The following is an 18,960-nucleotide window of genomic DNA, read 5'->3' as shown; positions in this document are numbered from 1 at the left end:
CTTTCACACAGTTCAGTGGTGTCATTGTCTCATTGTGGGAATAATAATGATATAATCTTATTGTGGTTTTCCTTCTGGTCTTGCACCCTCTATGCTTCACCCCCTTCCCCCCCCCCCCCCCCCCCATCTCACAGGTTTCTTCAGGATGGATGGACCACCAGCAACTCCCTTCACATGGTGAAACTCCCAAAATCCAAAATCACTGCTCACCTTCACTCATTCATTCCTCTTGTTTACATTGCCTGTAGAATCAACTTCCATATTCTCTTCAATCACATTCTACCCTCCAGGTCCTCAAGACAGCTCTTCATCATCTCAGATCATCCCCCATCCAAAACCATGTGTCGTGTCCCCGAGGCAAGACCCCAAGAGGACGAATGACCGAAACATGCTTAACTCCGAGGCGTATACCCAACTTGGCGGTATTATATTTTCGCGCGCGTAGGAAGGCTTGAAGCCTTATCTGATTGGAAACACACGCAGGGGTTATTCGATCCCCACAGACACAGAAACTAATATACAGGCACGACACAGAAATGCAATAAATAATGGGTTGAATGAAGATTAATGCAAGAGTGATAAAAACGAAATAAATGGTGAGGTGAAACTAAATTCTAACTGAGGGACCCTCCATACGGACACAGAGACACGACAAGGGAAGACAAATAAAAGAAAATGTGTGTGTGGTGCGTTGGCCGGTACTCAGCCTGGCGTCCCCAAATGACCCTTGAAAGCCTGGTGGTCGTCAAACGGGAGTCACCGCGTGGGAAGCACACAACATGGCACACAGTCGCGCCCGTAGCAGCCACCGACCCATGGAGCAGTGGCCAAAATCCCTCCTCCGATCATCACAATCCACCGAGCTCCTACCACTCGCCTCGCTAGCATGCACCGCCCAAAGTGCAGCTGCCTCCACCGAAGGCGCAGGGAGAGCGATATAAAATGCGACCGTCCACCATCAGCCAGGACCAGAAGAGCCAGATGGCACGACAGCGTCTCTTTTTCCTTCACCTCTCGAATCTTCCACGCTGACGTCACACTCTCTCCAATCACTGAGCTCTACTCAATCATCCCATCGCGCCTCCACCAATCACGAAGGCTGGGGCGTGGCCTCCTCATTACAAGTCGTCAGGGGGCGGAGTCCAATCTCTTTCGGGAATGTTCGGATGACATCGGCGGTCGTGAGGCGGGATTTACGTGCTGATTGTTGGTTAGCCATGGTGGCGTGGTTAGCCCTGGTGGCGTGGTTAGCGAATGAGTCCATTTGTTATAGTTGTTGTTTGGCGGGCTTTTTAATTGTAATAAAGATAGAGGGAAGATCACAGGGGCAAATTACACACTGGGGAATTCATATTTAAGCCCTAGAATTAATTAACACAAAGTCATGCTCCTTATGGCGACATGCAAACGCTCTTACCCGGACAGACGGCCTACTTATGTACATCAAGATGGCCTCACGCGGCATACGGAGCATTCTAATTTACACGATTCTATCTCGACTAAGGTATTTCACCCCCCCCCCCCCAAACGTCATTATTCCCTCCAGGTCCTCAAGACAGCTCTTCATCATCTCAGATGCTTAACTGAGATCAGATGCTTAACTTAACCCCCATCCAAAACCATGTTTTTTTATACAACTGTTAATCCCTCACCCCAATCCCACCTTTTTCCAAATTTCCAGTTTTTCTTCCCAAGAGTTTGCTTTTTTTATCCATCTTGTCCACATTGTGCATCCTCCCCGACTCCTCATTCTTCCCCACATTCCTTATTTGTCGAAGTCTCCCTCCATTTTTGTCCCTCAACCCTGATGTTGGAGGTTTTCTCACATATCCTTATACTGTTCCTTTTGTTCTGTTACATCCTGAACCATTCAATGTTCTCACTCCTCCACGAGCCTTGACTTTGCATAACAAAAAAACAGAAAATACAACTGCCTCATCGCATCAATGCCCCAACGCATAAAAGCTGTGATCAAGGCGAAAGGAGGACCAACCAAGTATTGAAGTGATTTCTCCTGTTTCCTGGCCTAAACACATTATTCTAATGAATAAATGGATATTTTAATATTTTGAAACTGCTGCCTTGTGTTCAAATTATCATTTTTCTTTGTTGAAAGGAGATATTTATGATTTTCCAAACTTTTCTGAGGGAATATTGCTCGTTCTTTCTTTATTTGTCAGATGTCTAAGAAATATTGAGCACTTCATTTATAATTGATTTATTAAGCGCGTGCACCGTTATCGACATTTTATTCTCATTTTATGAACCCTACCTGTATTTGTTAATTTGCCTGCTGTCCTTGCAAATCACACTAAAGTACAGCTTTATAACAGAATGAAGAGGACGAAGACAACACCGATAAAATGAAATGTTACTTCTGCTCACCTGAACAACCTCGAGTTGGGCTGGTCTCACGACTGCTGCCCACACTTCGTGGAATCTTGCTACGAGGTCGAGTTGGTGTGGCGGCAGCAAGGGCAGCAATGGCAATCGTGGGACTATGATAGCCTCTGCTTCGAATGGGACTGCCAGTTAAAATACTACCTGGTGAACTGGAGCGGCTTCCTGAGGCAACAAAATTAATATACAGGTGTCAGGGTACATGGAAAAAAAAAGAAAAGAACAAAACAGAGGGTGAAGGGTCAACAGAAAATTTGGGGTGAAGGGGAAAATCAAAAACAAGACCACACTAGGTATACTACAGCATAAGGATAAGAGTGGTAGGTGAAATGGGGTCAGGATGCCAGCAGGTGTATCAACAGCACAGATGCAGAAATGAGAGAGACCATGAGGTAACAGTGGGTCTATTGCAAGCAAGCCTGTGGTGCTATGAGAGGGCATTCAAGATCTGAGTAAACATGGCAATAGTGCCTGATGAAGGCCGCATTTCCCACTCTGTAGTTCTTACAATTTTGGTGATTATGGATTATCCCAACTGCAAACTTTTCTTTAAAAACAAATCGACATTTCACCAGGATGTAATTACGAATTTAGTCTGCTGGTTGCATAATTTAATTAGGGCATGGCTATGCATTTAATGTAATGGCCTGAAAAAGTAAGGCAGAACTTTTGAAATGTATCCAGAATACAGGGACACATTCCCCTACTAGCGAAGAGCTATGGGGTATACCAGACAGATAAGACTTGTGATTTGTGAAGCAAAGGTTGAAACCCATCTTACCCTTACTCCCCCACCACACCACCCCTGACCTTTGAAGCCGTTGTCCAACACCAACCTGCCCAGTAACCTGTTCCTTGTTACCGGCAAATCGTTAGCTTTAACACCTCTGCCCCACTTTTTTTAAATCTGTGGAATCACCTCCATGAAATCATCTCGTAGTGTCCTTCCTTCCAGTCTTTCAAAATGACAGCAGACCTTCCATCACATGTTATCTGCCATACCCACTCATGACGGTGTCCAATCTCACCAACCCTACTGTTTTGTCCCACCTGTGGCTTTCATTGCCCACATTTATTGTTGTGGACGCTGGTCTGGCATGTTTTCTTATGTTGGAATGTCAGTGTCAACCTTCGCTATTTGTCATCCAGCTTCTCCATAAACCTCAACCCACGTGGAAAAATAGAAAATAGATTTGACTTGAATGAGTCAATGGATAGGCCTCTGCCCACGTTAGATGTCAATCCACTGCTATGTTTGATCCCAATTAAAGATCGCATGAAAGATGAAAGGTCACATGAGAGAGTGCAAGAGAGAAAACCTCAGATGCTTCCAACTCGAGTTATGATCTGCAAAATTATTTTCAAAGGGCTCATGACCTTTGACCTTTTGAACCCAAAATCCAATCAGTTCATTTTTGTATTATAATTCACACTTTTGCCAGTTTGGTTGGAATTCATTCAGTGGTTCACAAGTTATCGTGGTAACAAAAATCTGCTATGTAAATCGGCTGGACAGGCAACCCAAAAACATAATTCCTCTGGTGTCTTCAGCTGTGGAGGCCTCAAAATAAGTTAATAAAAGCTAACCAGACTAGAACCAGGCAAATTGGTCTCAAATGTCTTACGATGAGAGGGTGGTTGTATCATCCGTGCTGGCTTCCGACTGCGGCCCTCCCCTTTGGTCAGCAAAGTACTGATTGGTCGCCTCTGCAGTCGGTCTGAAATACAAAAAAAGCTAGCCACATATGCTGCGTCACCACAGTAGGCAGATCACATACTTATTTTTGCTGGTTTTGGGATCATCCACATATTAGAAATTGTTGGTATTCAAATTTTTGAATTATTGATTTCAAATAGGTAGGGGAGGGTGGGGTTAGTTGGAACATTTTAATTTTTTTTTACAAAAACTATTAGATAATATGGTTTTTTTTTTTTTTTTGTATACAAGATCGAGGCTCGTGAAAGAGCGAACATTAATCACACAGAAAGACAAACCGACACATAAAACATATAACATCGGGAGCGGTAGACAAGATGGGGAGAGAGGGGGAAGGACACAAACACAACATTTGAGAGCAGGGACCGAGAGACATGGAGACATCGAGAGATCTGAGAGAGGGCGAGGGCTTTGGGGGGGGGGGCATGGGAAGGGGGCGGTGGGAGAGGTATAAAACATATGGACACTGCCAGGACTTCCAGGAAAGAAGTTGGAATTTCAAACAAGGTGGATCTGGGGTGAATTAGCGGGGGTAGAAAAGATCAAGGTTTTGGATGGGAGAAGATAAGAGATGGTGGTGAACAGCTGTTTTAAAGACCTGGAGGGAGGAGTGGGATTGAAGGGAGTGAGGGAGTTTGTTCCAGAGGCGGGAGAAAAGAGGAATGAAAGAGTGGAGGTGAGCAGAGAGCCGAGATTTCGGCAGTTTAACCATCAGAGGCTTGCTGGCAGATCTTGTGCGACCTGTAGGAATATTTGGGGGACAGAGCACAGAGAGAGCTGGGGGTGCAAGGCCGGAGAGAAGTCGGTAGAAGACAGAAAGACCACCTACCTGCCTGCGGTGAGTGAGTGAAAGGCCCTCAGAGATAGCTTCATCGCGGGAGATTCCAATAATTCTGAAAGCTTTGGTTTCAACAGCGTGAAGCCGAGCTAGGTGTGAGGCAGGAGCACCGGCCCATAGGTGAGAACAGTATTCCATTGAGCTGCGGATGAAAGCCTTGTATGTGGTGAGGAGCTCAGGTGTGCCGAGGAAGGACTTCGCACGACGGAGGATGCCCAGTCAGCGACTGGCTTTGGAGGCCAGCTTGGAAATGTGGTTTTCCCAAGAAAGATCATGGCAGATAGTGAGACCCAAAATCTTGAGCGACAGAACTTCTTGGAGAGGATTGTTGAGAAAGTAGATGGGAGGGTTGTCCAGTCGATCTTTTCGGAGAGACATAGTAAGAGTGTGAGATTTGGCAGGATTGAAAGACATGTTCCACTTGTTTGACCAGTCTGTGATTTTGTCCAGGTCTTCAGAGAGTGAGGAGGCAGCAGACTGCCGATCTGAGGGAAGAGGAATGGAGCGGCAGAGAGTGGAGTCATCAGCAAAGAGATAGAGAGGATTTTCGAGAGAGTCAGAGAGATCATTTATGAAGACCAGAAAAAGCACGGGGCCTAGAACACTGCCTTGGGGAACTCCAGCCTGAACAGGAAGAGGAGATGAGAGAAACCCATTCAGGGCCACACGTTGACGACGACTAGAGAGGAAGTCCGCCAGCCATGCGTGGAGATTTCCATGGATACCAAAGGAGGAGAGTTTGGTGAGCAGAGCGGGGTGCCAGACCGTGTCGAAGGCACGTGATATGTCGAGGGAGACAGCTCTAATTTCCTGTTTGGCATTGAGGACCTCCATCCATTGTTGAGACAGCAGAAGCAGCATGTCCAGAGTAGAGTGACCTGGTCTGAAACCAAATTGATGATCAGAGATCAAGCCATTGGAGAAGAGGAAAGATTTCATATCCGAAGCAATGATGGATTCCATGACTTTGCTGATAATTGGGAGAAGGCTGATTGGTCTGTAGTTGCTAGGATCTGTTTTTGCACCTTTTTTGTGCAAAGCGGTGATGTTGGCTGATTTCCAAGCAGATGGCAGTTGACCTTGAGCAAAAGAGAGGGTGAAGAGAACAGAGAGAGGGTGAGATAGAGCAGCAGAGCAGGATTTTAGGACACGTGGGCTGATGCCGTCGGGTCCAGTTGCAGAATCAGAGTCGAGGGTTGACAGAAACTTTTCCACCTTGTCAGGAGGAAAGGACACGGAGTCCAGGAGCAGCAGGGTACGACTGGGTATGGTGGGTACAGAGAGGGATGGGTTTGGGACACAAGATTTAGAGGCAAACACAGAGTTGAGGCATTCAGCTTTTTCACGTGCGGAGTCAGCTGTGTAGCCGTTTGAGGTAAGGGAGGGGATGGAGCGGGAACAAACACCAGAAACGGATTTGACCAGATGCCACCAGGATTTGGAAGAGGGAGACAGATAAGAGAGTTCGGTCTTGAGAACGGAGAGATATTGTTTCCTGGCTCTCCTGAGGGTGGACACACACTTGTTTCGGGCTTTGTGAAAGGAAATGAGATTTCCTTCCGTTGGATTTGCTTTCCAGGAGACGAAGGCAAGTTGTTTCTGGGCAACAGCCTCACCACAAGATTCCGTGTACCATGGACGGGAGGAAGGGTATGACAACTGAAGACGAGATGGGATAAATCTGTGCAAGAGAGAGAGCAATTTACTTTGGAAGAATTCCCAGGAGGAGTTGATGTCAGAGGTGGTAGAGATGGGAGACCAGTCCAGATGATTGATGGCTGCTTGAAGACCGTGCCAGTTGGCCTGAGTGAAGTGCCAGACTCGTCGACGCTGAGCAGGCTCCCTGAGGATGGTCAGAGAGATGTCCACTTTAACAAGGACATGATCAGATGATCCGATCGGAGCAGAAGAAGAGCAGCAGACATTTTCAGGGAAGTTAGTCATAACCAAGTCCAGAAGAGAAGATGTTCCGTTGACTGAGATCCGGGTCGGGAAATTGACAGATTGTGTCAGTCCCAGTGAGTCGCAGAAGTCCTTTGCTGAGGAGCCATGGCTGGTGAGAGAGGTACCCACACCCAGCCAACTGGCATGATGACAGTTGAAATCACCACATATGAGGAAGAGAGAGTTGGGATGAGTAGATAGAAGTTGGTCCATATCATCAGACAGCGAGATGTAGATGGAGTCATCACTGTTTGGTGGACGGTACAACACACATATGAACAAGAGGTGGGAGCGAAGGGGAATCCGTAGCCAGAGGTATTCCTGGGGGTGAGGTGGAGAGAGTGCAGTGCAGGGCGAGTGAGGAAGAGAGTTTTTGATAAAGATAGCAACCCCGCCTCCAGGACGAGGCTCAGGTCTATCATACCGGAGGAGGGAGTAGCCTGGGAGAGCTACTATGGAATCAGAGACATCATAAAGGAGGAAAGTTTCTGTTAAGCAGATCACGTCTGGTTTGACAGAAGCAACCTGTATGGAGAGATCAGTTAAGTTTGAACGAAGGCCCCGGATGTTTGAGGTCCATACCGTTAATGAAGAGGAAGGGGGAGCATCAGATACAGAACAGGGGGGAGGAGGGGTAGGGTAAGATGAATGAGGTGTTATTTGAGGAGGGGGAAGAGCGAGGCAGAAGGTTGGGGGAGATGGAGGTGAGAGTTTGAAGGGAGAAGAAGCGGGGAGGACGCTTTGAGGAGGGGGAGTGAGAGGGGGGAAATTGAGAAGCAATGAGGGTGGGGAGATTTGAAGGGGAGGGGTGAGGGGGGTTGTTTGGGAGGGAAGGGACAAGGGGAGGGATTTGAAAGGGATGGGATATGGGGGAGATTTGGAGGGGAGGGGTGAGACAGGAGTCTAGGAGGGGAGGGGCGAGGGGGCATCTTGGCGGGGAGGGGTGAGGGGGTAGTTTGGGAGGGAGGGGGCAAGGGGGGAGATTTGAAAGGGATGGGTGATGGGGAAGATTTGGAGGGGAGGGGTGATGGGGAAGATTTGGAGGGGAGGGGTTATGGGGAAGATTTGGAGGGGAGGGGTTATGGGGAAGATTTGGAGGGGAGGGGTGAGATTGGATTTTTGAAAGTGTATGACCCATGGGAAACGAACATTTATTGCAAAATGAGTTTCTTGTGACCTTCGAGTCAAAAATACGTTTAAGGACGCTGGATGGAGGATGGAGTGCAGGAGAGTTTAGGGAATGTAGAAAAAAGGCACTATAGGAGATGGATATTTTTTTTGGGATGAATTGATTTGGTGAGCAAGTCGAAAGCAGCCTTTTAAAGAAGAAGAAGAAAAAGGTGTTATAAAATATGACGGAATATGACGGACGGAATACGGAAATATGACGGAAAAAAGGTGTTATAAAATATGATGGAATTCCGAATATGACGGAATTTTGTTTAGAAAAGCAAACGATATTCCACTACATATATACGCATATGTAATACAATTATAACATATTGAGAAGTGCAAATATTTGACAGTTACATGTGTATATCAAGTCAGGTGACCATGTATCAAATGTTCCAACTAACCCCGACCATGGCGTTAGTTGGAACACGCTGTGGGGTAAGTTGGAACATTCATTATTCAGTGGTTTTAAGGCTTAATAGTGAGGCAGCATAGCTAAAAAATCGTTCATTTTTGTGATAGAAGCGCCAGATTTTCTACATTTATAGCTTAATATATGTTGAATGAATCTGGATATTGGGGCATTGTAGATTGGCATTCTGATGACAGTGGCAGCCATTTTCCAAAATGGCGGCCAGCGGTTACTGGAATAGAACATTTTGGTCACCCCCAAGCTGCTGTTACCATGTTTTCAGCACCACAAATATAATTTAAAGACCAGTTAAAGTGAAAAAAAATGTATTCCAATGTAGGACAATATTAAATTAAAGAAATCTAACAACATGGTGTGATATAGTGGATTACACTGTAGCTGTATTACCAAAGGCCATTTAACAATGTTCAGTGAACATACTAACAATTACACTAACAGTTTGAACATACGATATCTAGCAATGTTCAGTGAATGTACTGAAGCCATTAAAGGGGCATTTTGCAGATTTTCAACCAATTTTTTATAGTGTGAAAAACACCTGCAGTGTTTTCTGTGTCTCTGGGGTGCAGTTCCAAAATGTGTGGTTCTTCCGGACACCTGCGTGTCATTTGATGTTTTTTTGGGTCAGAGAATTTTAGGGTCAGCTCTCACATTCTCCTTCACAGAAGCAGAGGCCTGTGCACTGAAGAGCAGCCTTCTTACACTTGCAGCGCGTTCTGCAACCACTCTTGCAGCCACAAGAGATCAGCTCGTAGCAGGATTTTTATGCTTGTGGTAATGTCGTCCAGTGGGGCTCATACAATCCTTCTGTCTTCACCCATCCCCAGTCAGTTGGTGATGGCAGCACAGGGTCTGGTAGCAGTGTCTTTCCCCAGATGTGACCACCCTGGTAAACTGCTCTCTTGACGTGCTCCACCAGAGCAGCTTGGGTAGGTGGTATTTTCTGCACTGAGTTTTTCCGTAGAGAGCTTCCTTCTTGCATCGTCCACCTTGGTGCAGGTGCTTGTTCTGTCAAAGAGAAGTATGACAAACCTCTCAATAATGTTCATTGCATCATCTGGGATCTCGTTTGGTCCACTTGCCAGCATCAGTAGTGCATCTGTCAATTCTGGAAGCGACTTCCATGTAGACCATGCTGCCTTCTTTCCATGTCCAGCAAAGCTGGATACGGTGTCACAGCCTGTCAAAGCATGAAACATTGGAAGGGCACATGACATCTCTGGTCCGAGACATGCAGCCATTTGGTGGGCTGCCAGGTAGCGAAAGCTCTTGCCTGTTCCAAATGCTAGCCAGAGTTCACATCCAGATGGTAGTAGACTTATGGCAAACACAGCCAAGACCACAACATCAGTGTCAACAGTCCGAATCAGCACCTGTTGGTGGCCATGCTGTGCAGCATGTGATACGTGCAGTAGCATACGACTATCAGCCTCTTCATGGCTGCATGGGGCCAGGGTGTGGAGATCTTGAAGTAGCTGTGTGCTGAGCACACCCTGCCCATCAGTGAGGACAACTTCCTTGTCTTCTTCACAGAACAACTGAAGGAGGACCCTGGACAAGAAACTGAATAGTTCAGTTTTGTTGCCGTCAACCCGCAGAAAGTTCTGCCAGTTTCCTGGTATGGCAGCCTTCCAAACCACACGTCTCCTTACACCCTTTCCACGCTTGGCTCTTGCTGTGCCTTTCAGGGAGTCATCCTTGTAAGTATCCCAAACGAGGTCCATGCGTGACACACTGCGCAGATGAGAAGAGATGTATGGGATGAATATCTGCTGGGAATATTCATCAAATGTCTTGGCACCTGCTGGCCTCATCATCTGAATGATGGCAGCTCCATCAAGAACTACACAAGTTGCATCAGGGGCTTTAGTCTGAGCTGGAGACAGGTCCTCCAGGCATGTCAGAAGGTCACTCTTGCCCCCAAGTCGTAATCTTCCTCCATCGGAGAGCGCTGGTGGCCATGCTTGGTTCTCATGCTGAAAGAAGTCTTCCAGGTTTCCATCTCTTGTTTGACAGCTAATGTAGAGTCGTGAGAACAGCTCGACATCACTTTTCATTGAGGTCAGCTGCTGCTTCTGCTTACTTGCCATCTTTTTTGTTGAGCCAACAAACAGTGTCAACTGGTTGCAGTGGATTGGGTCATCAATGGGCTTTGTTCTCTCCACAAGACATTCTTTTGTGAATGCTTGAAACTGCTGTTGACCAATCTTCTGTGCCTTTTTAACAGTCTCCACTGCCGATGGTTCAGCAATGTCTTTGCTGTCAAGGACAAGCAGGTCTTTGCTCTCCTCTTCAAATGGATTGCCCAGTTCTTCCAATACATTGATGAGGGAGCAGACGTCTTTCTTAAATGCTTTCTGCACACTTGCTGTCTGGTCTTGGTGGAGCACCTCATCTCCTCTTCCCATGAGCTGGTGTGCATCTTCAAAGTCCTCAATCACTGCGGCAACCTCAGGGCCAGCTACCATCCACCGCCGAAGGGCACTAGGGTTGTCTGTAAGACCTACTGCCCCTCCATCACTCTTGATGCAAGCATTATTTTGCTCATGTGCTTGGTCGATAGGGATTGCTGAGAAGACCCTGTTGCTCTTCTGAATGGTGAAATTCCCAGCATTTAATTCTCTGACAACATCTGGGTGTCTTGTTGGTCGTTCAGACACGTCATGGAGATGAACTGGGATCCAGCGGGCATAGTTAGTGTGGTCCAGAGCAAAGAACCAGGGGACGAGTTCTGTCAGAGCATCGAGGTACATGCTGAAAGAGGACTGACGCAGGGATCGCACATAGACCAGTAAACACAGCTCCAATTCCATGACTGTTGCCCAGTACTGGAATTGAGGGCAGCTCTCGCCCCTCTTTCGGCACCATTCGTCAAAGCTCAAAGGATCGTCTTCTGTATCTGTGTCACGGTTACTGTAGGCCCGATGTTGCAGGATGTATAATGCAGCCACTGTGACTTGGTGGGTACGTCGGTGCAAGTAACATGTGCTGCACGCAAGAAGGAGTCGGCAGTGCCTGCTGTTGTTATCTCCGCTTGTACCAGTGCTTCAACCCAGCCACTGCCTTTCAACCAATCACCCAGGGTCTTCAGAGCTGCCATCTCTATATGCAGGCCACCAAACATCACAACAATCTTGTCTTCCCCCATACATCTCTGGCCACTTCCACTGGATCTGCTTGGCAATCGCATACAAGGGTTGATCAAATGCTAGTACCGGTGTCTGCTCAGCATTCAGATGTTGAACAGCCTTTCTGACTATGTCCATCACGTGTTTGATCATTGCCATGGTGTGGGCACTCTCGTGGAACAGAGGGAGTAGGGCACTTGGGCATATGATTTCCTCCCCGGCAGGCTGGTGACTTGCATGGTATGCAGCCCAGGACATGTTGTCTACACTCTGATTCTCTTTATCTTCAGATGGAAGTGCTATAATGTTCCGCACATTTTCTAGCCAGCAGTACTCTTCCTTGATGCTCTGGTCAGAGTTCTCCCTGCTCAAAGATGCCACAGTGCTAGGTGGTACAGGTGCCTTTGTGGTGCTACTGACAACAGGTGGAACGTCTGTGTAGTAGCTTGGCAAATGGCCCACTGTCTTTTTGCCTGCAGAACCTCCAACAATCGCAATACTGCGGTCAACTCCTTGACCTGCAAAGGCAGGGAGTTGAAAGAGTGAGATACCTGTGCCATGGAAGGACTCCTTTGAGGTAGTTGAGCGAGGATTATGGTCAATATTATCAACCGCAGCAGTTGTGAAGACGCCACCACGCATCTTCGGAGGGCAGACCACCTGATCCTTGTGGTACTGCTGTATGACACTTTCTCCTAGCTGGGCTGACAGACGAAGCACACGGTCATATGTGATACTGACACCGAGATGTGAAAGCCGTTCCACAACTTCCCTCTTCCTGGTTTGGGCATGGACCATCAGGCCTATATACATTGGAACAGGTGTTTCCTGAGTGGCATTGTGTCTGACGTTGACAGATGTGGATCCTTCAAGCCGCCTGTGCTTGACGCTGTTAAACTTAAGCAGTTGTGTGATGGTTAAGGCTGCTGACTTTGCTGGATATGCACTCTGGTCTCTGATGCTTGGACCTTCAAGGACCATATTTACCAGTGCCTGGAGTATCTTCGGCAGCCTTCATGGAATCCAGTGAAGGGTTTCAGCTCAAACATGTGGCGACGTACAATGTTTGCAGCACGGCCCAAGTACACAGCATAACTGTCACTGTCCCATTCACATGCCTTAGTCAGGGCTGCACCAATGTCATCAGAGAATGCAAGGAGAACATCCCACCCCTGGGGCTGAGCTTGCAGAGGTCTGGGATCTGAGCCAAAAGTCTTTCCTTCAATCTTGTGGTGTTTACTTTAGATTCAAGCTTAATGCCAAGCTGCTCCATCCTTGACCTGTACAGATCAGCCAGATCAGCCAGCTTGAAAACTGGTGCAGTGCTGTCATCAAAACGTGATTCTTCAATGTACATGACAACTTCAGCAAAAGCTATTCCTGATAGCATTTTTTCCTCATCGGTTCCCTGCTTTTCTTGAGTTTTGTGTTTTCTGACACGGTTGTAGAGGCCCACCAAGCACCTATTGTGATATTTGGATTCAAGCGCAATCATATCTCCTGCACTTCGTCGAGCCAGCAGTTCTGTGTCCTGTAAGAGCTCTGCACATGTCCGAACTTGCTTGTCCAGATGGAACGTTGCTGCCTTATGAAGACCATCTGTGCCAGCTGGCTTGCAACAGAAAAAACAGAGTGCTTCCTTTGCTGGGTTATCAGTGCTAGAACGTGCCCTTCTCTGTTTACTTGGGACTGCAATGGTGTCATCGTCACCTGTACTGCTAGACTTTTTCAGAGCTCTCTTCTCGGCCCGTTGAACTTCGTTCTTGTTGAAGGCCAGCCTGCATGATTGATGCCACTGAGCTTTGTTGTCAACAAGAGCAGCTTCAAGCCAATTTCCTTCATCTAGTATCTCTATCTGTATATCTCCGGGTAGTTCATTCAGTTCATTCAGTCTCAGGAGACTTTCAGCTAAAGACGTGTATGCACTCCCAGCATCCTTCCTCTTCGTCAGTGTTGGATCAGTCAGCTTCTCTTTACGGTCTTCTTGGCAGATGACACACAGTGCCCAGTTTATCTTGTTTGCAGGCTGTGATTTAGAAGATGTCGAGGGTGTTGGACACCCTGTGTCTTTTAGCAGAAACCTTTTTGACATAGTCAATTAGTTGCCACCATCTTGATTATTATGTGATCTGCAATAATACAAGCACCACAGATTCAGAAATTGTCAGAAAGAACATTTTGTTTTTTAATCCTAATATAATAAGCACTAGAACAAGTAGTTCTTTCTATATTTTACTAGTATGATATTAATACTCTTTCTAGTTTCTAGTACCTCTACTGCTACTACTACTACTACTACGCCAAATGTAGTTAACTTTAAAGCATGATTTAGCTAGCTAGCCTAGCTTGGCTTACTTTAGCTAGCTTGAAAACTAATTTAGCTAACTACAGTAAAACTCGCATAAGATGCCATCGTCTAACCCGTCAATGCGCTGAAGTCGTCATGGAAGTCAAAGTCCCGATTTTCTCTAATGGAAAATCAATTTGAATGACCGTGTCAAAGTCGTCATATACAAGTCGTCAATATCCACAAGTCGGCGCCCTCAGACCGGTCCCATCTAATACAAACAGCAGTAAAATCCTAGTCGTAAGTCGTCATAAGAAATCCATGGCGCAGTGTATGCAGCCCACTGTACAGAGTGAGGAGTCATTGTTTCGTCGAAACACAACACGCAGGCCAGTCTCGCTCAATCCAGTTCAAATTATAGCTAGCGTATGCAACTAGTAGATATGAAGCCTGACGATATACAAGCGTGACCTTCAAGTCGTCAAAATGACGGCTTTGTAAGTCGTCGAAATGACGATATACGCATAAGTCGGTCATTTTGACGACTTATGCGTATATCGTCATTTTCGTAAGTCGGCACTAAAATGCTGGTCCCAAAAGTGCCGACTTATGCGAGTTTTACTGTAGTAAGCTAAAATTGCTCAACCTAGCCTAGCTTGGCCTAATACTACAGCTAGTCAGAAAGCTAATTTAGCTAGCTAGAAAGCTAAGATCGCTCACCTGATTCACTTCTTTATACACCGGGCCAGATGTATAACACTTTACCTATGGTGTTCAACATGTGTAACGATTATATAATATAATAGTTATTGCAGTTCAAATAAAATGTTTAACATGCCTTGATGGACAGTCAACTGCACTGGTTGTGGCATGACGCATGTGCTGGCTGGCCTGCTAGCGGTGGGTGGGGGTGGCTGTGGAGGGTAGCTTCGCAGAAAATGTGTGTGAGTGACTGTGTGTGTGTCTAATTGTATTTTTCTTAATTTAATGTGTATTTAAATGTATTTATATATTTTTTAAATCGTTTATGAATCAAATGGCTGCTATGGCCACCAGGGGGCGAGTTTCTGATGCCCCAATATCCATATTTGTTCTACATATATTTGTCAACACATCTGCCGAATTTGGTGCTTCTATCACAAAAATGAACGATTGTGGATATATATTGAGCTATGCCGCCCCACTATAACCTAAACTTCGGTCTCACAAATAATAATCATTAGTTTGGCTGAAGTTTAGGTTAAGCCTTAAAACCATAGAATAATGAATTATTCTCAGATAAATATGTTGATTAAAATTGTTTTTGACCACTACTCTGGGTTGTAGACAGACAAATCTACTGGGAAGACAACTTTTTGTGAGCAACACTGTGTACCACCAATTTTGTGTGGGGTTGGTATTTCATTACAATGTCCTTGTGTTCATGACGACACTCTTAAACTTTGTCAGTGTCAAGGAATGAAAATGTGCCTTTGCCTTGGTATGGCTTAGTTGGAACCTGTTTGATTGTTGAAGAGGGTTAGTTGGAACCTGTTTGATTGTTGAAGAGGGTTAGTTGGAACCTGTTTGATTGTTGAAGAGGGTTAGTTGGAACCTGTTTGATTGTTGAAGAGGGTTAGTTGGAACCTGTTTGATTGTTGAAGAGGGTTAGTTGGAACCTGTTTGATTGTTGGAGGGTTAGTTGGAACCTGTTTGATTGTTGAAGAGGGTTAGTTGGAACCTGTTTGATTGTTGAAGAGGGTTAGTTGGAACCTGTTTGATTGTTGAAGAGGGTTAGTTGGAACCTGTTTGATTGTTGAAGAGGGTTAGTTGGAACCTGTTTCAACTAACCCCATGCTTTCTGTTCCAACTAACCCCAAATGGGCATGTGACAATCTTATGCACAGTACATAACACAGTGCTTTAGTTACAAGATCTACCTCGCCTCATACTATGGCTTAATACCGGCATATATAAAATAATAGCAGAAAACCAGGTTCCACCGTGCTGTTCCAGGGGAATTTGTTCCCATTAGAGAGTGGAATATTTAGGGATTTTGACAGGAATGTCCTTTGACAGCATAATGACAGGGAACCGTGGAAATTGGGCACAATCGTAATGTAAAAAGTGACTAAGTCCTCAGTACCCCTTCCTTCTTCAAGCTCTCCTCCCAAACCCCAAATCAAGCCCTACTCCCAAACCCCAAATCATCAAGCCCTACTCCCAAACCCCAAATCATCGAGCCCTACTCCCAAACCCCATAACATCAAGCCCTACTCCCAAACCCCAAATCATTAAGCCCTACTCCCAAACCCCAAATCATCAAGCCCTACTCCCAAACCCAAAATCATCAAGCCCTACTCCCAAACCCAAAATCATCAAGCCCCACTCCCAAACTCCAAGTCCTCGACCTTCCCCTCACAACCCGAAGACTTCAATACCGCTCACACTCTCCACATTCCAAGCCTTCAAACCCCCTCCCCACTAAAACTACCCAACCCTCCTCCCCCCCCCCCACAACCCACAACACCCCAAACAACCTCCCCCCCCCCCACCAAAAGTCCTCAACCAACCCCCCCCCCCTTCAAAAGTGTAAACCTCCCAACTTTGTTCATCTTAACTCTCCCTGCCCCTTCCGAATCCCAATCTCTTGTCCTCCCCCTCCATCATAAAAGCAAAAGTGCATTCTTATATCAATCACGCATTCTTACATCAGATAGATAGATAGATAGACAGACAGACAATACAAAATTGCATTACACAGACATTACATGAGGGCATTCTTACAGCCAGACAGACTGTCAGACAGACAGACAGGTAGATAGATAAGATAGACAGACACACACAGACAGACATACAGATAAATAGATAGGCAGATACATACAGATATATATGACAGAGACACATAGATAGATGGATATATAGACAGATAGATAAATAGACACAGATAGATAGACATCACACACAGACATATAGATACTGGATGTATGGACACGCGCATATAGATTGACAGACACACACACTGATAGACACACACATTCACTCACACACACACAAACCAATCCGATAGATATAGATAGACACACCAAGAAATAGACAGGCAAACATGCACCAATAGATACATAGACAGACACATAGATAGACACACACAGATATATACACAGACACACACACAGATATATACACAGACACACACACATATATATACACAGACACACACACAGATATATACACAGACACACACACACACACACACACACACACACACACACACACACACACACACACACACACACACACACACACACACGCGCGCGCGCGCACACACACACACACCCAGATACACACACACACACACACACACACACCCAGATACACACACACACACACACACACACACACATACACACACACACACACACACACACACACACACACACACACACACACACACACGAAAATAAAGTGGAAGCATTTGTAAGGAATCTGAGGTTCTATTTAGAGTACACACACTCATCTCTTAGCTGCTTAGCCTGGGTTTGAAACCCAACCCAGCTGTAAACTGTCATCCAGGTATTTCACAGGCAGAGTGATTAATCAGTGCGTGTGACATCCATCGAATGGAGGTTAAGCCAGGTGTCCTGTCTGTTATCATTATACAGGGTATCCCATAAGTCAGGTGTCTGGACGGCTTGTATTCACAGAATGTGTTCAATGTGTCCACCCTGTACTCTACTCTACCCCCTCCCCCCACCCCTCCCCTCCTGATCCCCATCACTCCCCCTCCGGAACCATAGGACAAAATAATGGTGGACACATTGAACACATTCTGTGAATACAAGCCGTCCAGACTTATGGGACACCCTGTATAGCTGGTGGATGTTAAAGATACCACGTTGTCCTTCGCCAATAAAGGCTTGTTATCATCGGCATCCTGCTCAAATTATAAATTCCTGCCCTGACTAACTGCTAGGAAGGCAATGGCAAACAACCCAGTATCACCATTGCCAACCAGCCAAGGATAATTTCCCTTTTGGGTGCAGAGAAAGACAGTTTGATTAGAAAACGGACACGTTACACTTCAAACACAATGGGCGCCGGTATGTTGGATATAAAATGGCTTCTAATTGCAAGTTGTCACTACTCGTATACAGAGACTCTAGTTTGGTATGTAAGAAAATACATTCGTTTCCAATAGAATGAAGTTTTCTCATTGACATAAATGGACGAAAAGGAAGTTATTTGTTGGACGGAATAATTTGGGGTTATAAGTTGGGTTTTTTTTAACTATTGGTGGGTATGCAAACCAGGGACACTTGGACTAGACACAACCTGTGAAACGTGTTTCCACTCACACGTTTTGAACACGTTCACACGAACACGTTCACACGTTTTGAACCTGATTCCCATTGCTAGAACCTCCTTCTGTGGACCTCACATGCACATCTATTTATATAAAGCAGTAAAGTATGTTTGTTTGTTTGTTTGTTTGTTTGTTTGTCCTCTTATAACTCGAGAACTACTCATCGCAGAGCAAAACCAAAGGCATATTCGGAATCAGTACGTCTCAGAGCAACTACGGCACACCTTAAAATTTAAAAAACGTCGCGTTTTACAATTATGACGTCATCAGCGTATTTTGGAACGTTAATTTTTCAACTTCATATTCGGAATCAGTACGTCCCTGAGAAACTTCGTCACGTTAATTTTTCAACTTCATCCGATTGACATGGGACCAACGGCATGTGACAGAGAGTGAAACATACATGCTACATTTATTTGACGACAATGACTTCCGACTTCCGGGTTCGGAATGCGGGACCAATGCCATTTGACAGGGAATAAAAAATTAATGCGACATTCAATTGACGACAATGACTTCCGACTCGACTCCCCCCTCCCCCTCCCCTTCTCCCTTCCCCCCCCTCCCCTTCTCCCTTCCCCCCCCCCTCCCCTTCTCCTTCTCCCTTCCCCCCCCTCCCCTTCTCCTTCTCCCTTCCCCCCCCCTCCCCTTCTCCTTCTCCCTTCCCCCCCCCTCCCCTTCTCCCTTCCCCCCCCCCT

The 18,960-nt window shown here is 46.0% G+C and overlaps 1 protein-coding gene across 20 annotated transcripts in view; it reads right to left on the bottom strand.

Annotated features, from left to right (window-relative positions):
- The window catches only part of LOC137433857 (CLIP-associating protein 2), a 186,780-nt gene that overhangs the window by 70,360 nt on the left and 97,460 nt on the right, over positions 1-18,960 (bottom strand). For all 20 annotated transcript variants that reach the window (XR_013624324.1, XR_010985755.2, XR_010985754.2 and 17 more), the window contains 2 exons: positions 4,026-4,118; positions 2,386-2,565 (listed from right to left, as the gene is read on the bottom strand). Coding sequence is in view for 16 of the 20 variants with exons in the window: in XM_068126315.2 (XP_067982416.2) it covers positions 2,386-2,565; positions 4,026-4,118 (273 nt within the window). In the remaining 4 variants the exon portion in view is untranslated. The remainder of the gene's footprint in view (positions 1-2,385; positions 2,566-4,025; positions 4,119-18,960) is intronic.

Source organism: Myxine glutinosa, chromosome 1, assembly GCF_964187855.1.
Source record: "Myxine glutinosa chromosome 1, kmMyxGlut1.1, whole genome shotgun sequence".
NCBI lineage: Eukaryota > Metazoa > Chordata > Myxini > Myxiniformes > Myxinidae > Myxine > Myxine glutinosa.
Note: the sequence above shows the minus strand (reverse complement) of the source record. Positions and strands in the feature narration are given on the sequence as shown.